The sequence below is a fragment of the Sprattus sprattus genome, assembly GCF_963457725.1.
Source record: "Sprattus sprattus genome assembly, chromosome: 12".
NCBI lineage: Eukaryota > Metazoa > Chordata > Actinopteri > Clupeiformes > Clupeidae > Sprattus > Sprattus sprattus.
This window is the reverse complement of record NC_137910.1, coordinates 26272674-26280593: the sequence shown is the minus strand read 5'-3', so window position 1 is coordinate 26280593 and position 7920 is coordinate 26272674. Positions and strand designations below refer to the sequence as shown.

Genomic DNA, 7920 nt, shown 5'->3' with positions numbered 1-7920 from the left:
TGTAGAATTCACAGTCGCAGTGTTAGTTTGTGTCTTCAGTGGTTGCCAAGCAGTCTCACCCTCCCTAAATGGAAGACTGCCTTGTTTATGGTCCCTTTGACAAGAGCGGGACCCCTCCCTCTCTGTGTCAGTCATGCTCTCTTTCAAGCGCTCCCTTACCTCACCCTTCAGTATAAAAACCAGCATCACCTGTTCTCGTCAGCTATACGCAGTCATACAGCCCGCCAGGCACTTCAGACCTTTACCTCCACCTGTTTGTTAACGGCATCTCCCAGCATGCAGTACCTGCACAACCGTGCCGAGAGCCACCTGCGCAGCCCGGTGGAGTGTGAGCTGGAGACCATGGGGACGGACGGCTGGGTGAACCAGGCCTACAGCGGCTCCATGCCCTCGCTCCCACGGGCGGTAAGCGCCGTCTACACCCCGCAGTCCCTCTTCCACAGCTCCGTGGACAGCATGCGTGCGCTGGGCATCCCCGGCTCCAACCCGTACCCTGCCCCACAGGCCAAGGTCCTGCACCAACCGGCCGAGAGCAAGAAGACCTCTGGCTGCTGTCTGAGGGGAATCAAAGGTAAGGCAGGCTTGGTCTAAACGTCTTTTGAGTGCTTATTGCTTTAGTGCTATTGTAGCCTTATTCCATTTTTATGTATTGATGTACCAAAGCCCTGTGCAACTGATAATCATAAAATACAGTGTTATATGATCAAGCGACAGTGCATTTATTGTTGCCCTTTCTGATTAAGGCAGTGCCTCTAAAAAAGGATGTCTGTTCACTTGGTTTGTAATACAGTGAGTTGCCCAGAACTATGGAGAGATCCAATAAGCATTTATGTCCGAATATCTCAGGATGTGAATGGGGCACATCCTGAGATATCAAATGTATTGATTGTATTGATATTTGGCTGTATTGAAAATAAATGGTAGCTTCTAAATTCAGATTTTACAAAAATGGTTGAGTTGAATTCCAGTTGCAGCACAATTTCTGGTGTTTAACTTGTTAGACATTAAAAAGAAACATTCCAAATGTTCCCCAAGACTTTTGGATTGCCCTCTACACATGAATTCTGTATTAACACTGACACCAAGAATAGTGGCAGTATTTCTCAGCGTTACCATGTATATTTCACAGTGGTTATCAAATGTGTGTACCTATGTTTATATTCATTCACTCGAACTTGACAGGCATTTGGGGGACGACATTGACTGAGGATACAAAAGGGAATCGTGAGCTCTACGTTAAAACAACTTTGAGAGAATTACTCGTCTACATTGTGTTCCTCGTGGATATATGCTTATGTAAGTATGGATATGGAAAATGCTCTGGTGGGGAGGAAAGTGAAATCTAAGAGTTAAACCCTAATTGATAAGTCGGAATGTCCTCGTAAAGGGGAAATGTCCTGTTTTCAGTTGATTTGTTTAGCCATTATCTGTGTCTTGCCTATTATTAAATGTGTAATCCCACCCTCCATGCTACAATCCCATGGCATTGTCCAGCAGGACATTAAGCCTGAAAGGAATACCCATTCTGCTCTGCTGCCTTTCACTGATAACAGCCCCAGCTTGGCCATTGGATCTTTGTCTCCACTGGATTGACATTGTTAAAGGGGGGCTATTGACATACACCAATGTTCGCTCTTCTTCTCTGTTCAAACAAATTGCTCCCACTTATCTGGGCCGGAGAGCTTTTATACGACCATGACAGAGCAGGTCCCATTGACTCAGAGGCCCTTCAGCTGTCGGTCACGGCTCTTATCACGGGAGACAGAATGCCCTGACCTGAACAAAGTTTGATAGAGGCTTCAAATGGGATTGTTTATAAGTGCTGCTGTCGTCTTGCCTTGCAGTGACGTATGGGATGACGAGCTCCAGCACGTACTACTACACTAAAGTCATGACGGATTTATTCGTAAACACCGCCAGTGACGGTGGGGGGAAGTTCCAGTCCATTGGCAGCATGGCTGACTTCTGGATGGTAAGATCAGTGCATACACTAAAAAACTGAAATAATCCCCTGTTCTGCAAACAGTTATGTAGCAGTACAATAGTCTACTATGGATTGATAAACACACATCAGTGTTTCCAGTTTCCAGAGGGCCCCACAGGACATCTCACACACAGTTATGTAGTCCATAAAAGGACCTTAAAAAGCATTGCAGATCATTCTCTTTAAACCGCACAATGGAAAATCATTACAGATGTTCCTTACTAATGATGATGACCTCTACCATTTTCCAGCTGGATGGTACTATCTATCTACAGTTTCAGCTGCTGTTAAGTCGAATTATATTCAGTGAATGGAATTGTCCTCTGGCATCACAGGGACACACCTTGAGTGCTTCTCTTTTAAATGTGACCCATCACGACACCACACCACACAATGAATCTGTTCCTCAGCTCCCTTTTTTTCTTTTCCATGACATCAGTACGCACAGGGGCCATTGCTGAATGGCCTTTACTGGACCAAATGGTACAACAACCAATCCCTCGACTCTGGCTCCCAGTCCTTTATCTACTACGAGAACATGCTGCTGGGAGTCCCTCGTATGAGACAGGTGAAGGTCAAGAACAACTCCTGCAGGGTTCACAAGGACTTCAAGAACGAAATCGTTGACTGTTTTGACGTCTACAATGACAAAAAGGAAGATGAAGAAGTGTTTGGTCTCATCAATGGGACTGCGTGAGTCTAATTTTCAACCTGTTAACTTCATTTACACACTTCATACTTCATATACATTTGACTTTTACATTTCTCTTCACTATTACTTTTGCTGCTGCGTCTCATTCACAGCTGGCAGTACCACCCACAGAAGTCTATTAAGGGCTCCAGTCACTGGGGTTTGCTGACTACCTACAGTGGATCAGGCTTTTACCAGGACTTAGGCAAAACCAGACAGGAGAGCGAGGAGGTTCTAGAGGCACTGAAGACCAACCTGTGGTTAGACCGTGGAACCAGAGCAGTCTTCATTGACTTCTCAACATACAATGCCAACATTAACCTCTTCTGTGTCATCAGGTACTTTGGGCCTTGAGTAATGGGTGTGTGTATAACCTGAGACACATGAGGCATAGTCACCACAGTAAACTGAGGGTCTGTGGTCTCAGTCTTAGTGACTCGCGAGCAAGATATCATAATGTCATTTTGTAGTAACTGAAGATGTTTCATTAAATACAGGTCTATGTAGTACTCAGGTGACTGTAATTGAACAACAACACACTATACTATTAGTACCTGATGTTTAATGTAACGGCACAGTCATCAGACAAGATCAATAACGTATCATCCCTCTTCATGACAGACTCCTGGTTGAATTTCCAGCCACTGGAGGGGCAATCCCGTCCTACCAGATCAGGACAGTGAAACTAATACGCTACATAAATACCTGGGACTACTTTGTCATTGGCTGTGAGATGGTATTCTGTCTGTTCATCCTCTACTACATAGTGGAGGAGACTCTGGAGCTCCGCATCCACAAGTTCTCTTACTTCAGCAGCATCTGGAACATTCTGGATGTTGTGGTCATTCTGGTGAGAATATTAGAGCACTATGCCCCCCCCCCCCCCCCCCCCCCCCCCCTTCATGCATTATATGTTCATATAAGTAAACATCTTACAATCCAATTCTTTTGAAATTTGAACTGAACTGGGAATGACTATCATTTATCCTCCGCAGCTTGCACTTGTTGCCATCGTCTTCAATGTCTTCCGGACTATAAAAGTGGATCATTTACTTGGGAAGCTGTTGGAACAGCCTGACATTTATGCCGATTTCGAATTCCTAGCATTTTGGCAAACACAGTACAACAACATGAATGCTGTCAATTTGTTCTTTGCCTGGATCAAGGTAGATGCATACATTTTACATAAATATATGTATACCTTCACTTAAAGTTATAAGTTGTACTACATGGTCATTCATAACCAATGTTTTTATCCCTTTTTAATTTCACTTTAAACTATTTGTGACGCTCTTTTGTACCTGAACACTTGCAGGTCTTCAAATACATCAGCTTCAATAAGACCATGACTCAGCTCTCCTCCACTCTGGCTCGATGCGCTGCGGACATCCTGGGCTTTGCCATCATGTTCTTCATCGTCTTCTTTGCCTATGCTCAGCTTGGATATTTGCTTTTTGGAACAGAGGTTGAATCCTTCAGCACATTTAATAAATGCATGTAAGGAAGGCGTCGCACTAATTGATTCATACACAAAGACAAATAGTTTTAATTAATCAGAAAACTCAATATTTGCATAAAATCCAGAGTTATAGTTCTACCATTACCCTGTAGTGGTACAACATCATTGCACTTGTGTATATAAATTCATAAACATATCTTTATCGAAAAAAAGTTTTACATCGCTTTGTCACTGTGTCCTCAGATTTACTCAGTTCAGAATCATTCTTGGGGACTTTGACTATGATGGCATTGAAAGAGCCAATCGTGTCCTTGGGCCAATCTATTTCTTCACCTACGTGTTCTTTGTCTTCTTTGTTCTACTTGTAAGTCTCTGCTAATGTTTCAGTAAGTGGGATGGGACCATCTTTACAACTGATCTGTAATTTAAAACTCTGCCCTTTTATCTCCAAGAACATGTTCCTTGCAATTATCAATGACACCTATTCAGAAGTGAAAGAGGAGTTAGCCTCCCAGAAGGATGAGCTCCAGATTACTGACATCATAAAACAGGTAACATACGTATATAGACATATCATCCACACTCAGTGGTTAAATTGGGCCGGGGCTGTCCGGGGCGGAGCCCCGGCACATAAGCTGCCGGGTCTGGAGTTCTGCAAAGCAGATCTGCTGCGCAGCAGCTCCAGTCGATTTTGGCAGTCTGCCTAGTCCATTCACGAGCAATGTTGTCCTACTGTTTTACAACTTTTCCATTGCAAATCTATGTTGTTTTAAAACACAAATCTAAATAATGGTAGGGAAAGGCTGGCCTAGACATCTGGAGCAAGTTTGAGAAGTAGGCAAGTCGCGCACGAAACTTGTGCAGCTGCTCCTCCGCGATCAGACAACACAACGTAAATCGGTCATCATCAGACATATCGTAGTAGACAGGTGAATGGCGAGGTAAGAGAAACAAAATTAAAGGTGCACGGTATTTTGAAAGAGGTCGATCATCACCAATAGGCTAATGCCTGCTACTGGTGTGTCAACTCGCAAGCGCTAGTTAAAAGAACAATGCTGCTAATTCTAAATTATTTAGCAAGTAGTCTATGCGATCTCCGAATCATATTTCTCATTCCTAGCTGGATGAATTTCTATGAATCAGCTCTTAATGTGACCTCATCAAACACACTCAAAATCTACAGAGTACATATTAAGTAACATAAAAAATGCTGGAGTTGTTGGCTGCTTGCTTCACTGCTTGTGGATGGTTGCTCATCATCTGAATCTTCCTCCTGGCTATGCATTGGTCCTTGAACATACACTACTCACAAAAAGCTAGGGATATCTGGCTTTTGGGTGAGTAGTGTATTTTAGCATTGACCCTGTGAATATTTTTTTTAAATAAAAAAAAATGTGATTAGAGAAAAGTAACCTACTAACAAATACTTTCCATTTCCCACCACTTGTTTGTCATGTCATCCATTCATATGGATGTGAATCTATCAATACTAATACAACTTTAACGGTGATGTGTTTTTTGTTTAATTTGGCGACTTATTTACTGCATAATCCACGAAAGATTTGTGAAATTTGCCCCTCCGGATCAGAGCCCCCCCACATAGAAAATCCCAATTTAACCCCTGTCCACACTACACATATAGCTAGTCTGAGTCTTCAGAAATGATATTGTCATGGCTGTGTTGTGACATTTTTGTTTAATCAAAATCCCCCGTGTAAATGTAATTTCAGAGCTATGCGAAGACTTTCATGAAGCTGAAACTCAAAAAGGAGAAAATCTCTGATGTTCAAAAGGCCCTTCGGTCTGGATCTGAGGAACTGGAGTTCAAAGACTTCAGGGAGACTTTGAAAGAGTTTGTCACTTCACAAATTTCTCGAACTACAGGATATTAGGAGTGTTATTTGTTAAAAGCCACTTTTGCTCTGGTGTTTCAAACCACTGTGTTCCCTGCTCAGGATGGGACATGCAGACCATGAGATCTCTGCAGCTTTTGCAAGGTTTGACAGAGATGGAAACAACATTTTAGACAAAGATGAACAAGAGAGGATGAAGCGGGAACTAGAAGAGAAGAGGGTGGGTTGGCATGATAAATGTGTATGATTTTACTGAAACCTCCTTTTTCTCAAGCCTTGTTTGCCATAACTGATGTGTAAACACTGTTATATGCATTAATGGTCAGATTAATTGCACTGTATTGGTTTTAGGATGCACTGAGTGTAGAGCTGAACAACCTTGGGAACGACTTGAGCACTAGCAACAACCCCTCCCAAGATGCTGATGAACACAACAGTCCAGCTGTTTCTCAAGAAGACTTTCAAATGTACGAACAAACAGCCTCTGGCAACAAAAAAGAACAAAAAAAAGCATCTCATGTATCAATTAATCATTGTGTACCAAAGCAACAAAGATATGGACAAGCTCCTGGACAATGACTAACTAGCTGTCAATGGTAGCTGATAGTACCATATCCAGTATTAGCCATTGTCTCTTGTGAATTGCTTTGTTCACCCCAAAATGTTAAGAAATTTGGTAATCTCTGAAGAATAAGTGCAACAATTTGCAACATATGGGCCTGCATTATCGAGTTATCACAGGGAATACAGCATACCGTATCTAGAATGTCACTAAATGTCTCTTTTATCCAAGGCTGGTCAGACAGGTTGTTCAACTGGAATGTGCTGTGACAACCATTTTGTCGAGGATGGACGCAGTTATGGGGAAACTGGAGCTTCAGAACACCAACAAAGGGACGACGGGGAAAGGCCAGACACATGTGAGCATTGTTGACATCTTTTCACTTTATTCAGCTTCATCTAAGTTGGAGAGGTAGGATTTATTTCACAGTCAGAACATAAGGGTTTTTCCTTCAAATCGAAATCAAAATAAGGAATAACTCAATGTTCTACAATCCATAAAATTATTATTATTATTGTACAATTTATTTATTTTCCAAACTTCACGAATAAGAAAGAAGGTTGATGCCATTTTGGCTTAGGGGTGGGGTGATGGGACTTCAACAGGACCACTAAGCAGAAGGATGACATTTATTTTTTTCATTAGCGATGAGAGATTAATAAATTAAAGATAGATCGTTTTAGTGACGTTTACCTGTGTCTGTTATTCCCACCTTCTGTCCAAGGATGAGAGATCTACATTTGATGGTAATGTACTGGTAAATGTGGACAAAGCCCTCAAGGAAGGGTCACCACCCTGGTCTCTGGCCAGCCCTGTGGGCAGTACTGCTGCAAGCCGCCTGTATCCCAACATGGAGTGGCTAAAAGCTGCGGAGAACACCAATTCAACACGGCACTGAGACAACAATTCAGCATCAGCATCATTGATTGAAGGAATAACAGCCTGCTGCTCTAAACTAATGCATTGCATGTAGTTAGGTAAAATAGGGTCACACTTTATTTGGATGGTGCCCCATAGACTATATTATAGATTATAAACAAATGCTCTTGTTAACTACAATTTATGGTAAAGGGTTGGGTTTGGTTAAGGTGATGTTCAGTGAACAATTAGCAAGACTGACCTTGAAGGACTTCAAGACTGAATCTCAATGAACCATCTGTAGTCTCTATAGGCAGATTATCCAAAGTGTTACCTAAAATAGTAGCCTATAAGTATATAGCCTTTCATTCTTAATTAAAACTAAATATATTATCTAATCTAAGTAATATATATTAAAATACTATTTACACCAGCTTATACTGGGCTTAGAGCTTCTAGGGTGAGTAAGAAGTGTTGCTCAGTGTTTTTGTACAGAGAATAGGACAAGCTGCG

At 42.0% G+C, this 7920-nt stretch overlaps 1 protein-coding gene across 1 annotated transcript; it reads left to right on the top strand.

Moving 5' to 3' along the window:
* Positions 1–276: 276 nt before the first annotated feature.
* pkd2l1 (polycystic kidney disease 2-like 1) lies at positions 277–7447 on the top strand (the record flags this gene model as incomplete). The annotated part of the gene is made up of 15 exons (XM_080849161.1): positions 277–571; positions 1183–1296; positions 1845–1972; positions 2424–2677; positions 2789–3013; positions 3297–3525; positions 3671–3841; positions 3991–4172; positions 4378–4498; positions 4587–4685; positions 5865–5986; positions 6090–6207; positions 6339–6454; positions 6781–6907; positions 7274–7447. The coding sequence occupies 15 exons, from the start codon at positions 277–279 to the stop codon at positions 7445–7447; spliced, it is 2475 nt and encodes an 824-aa protein (XP_080705287.1).
* Between the last annotated feature and the right edge of the window lie 473 nt (positions 7448–7920).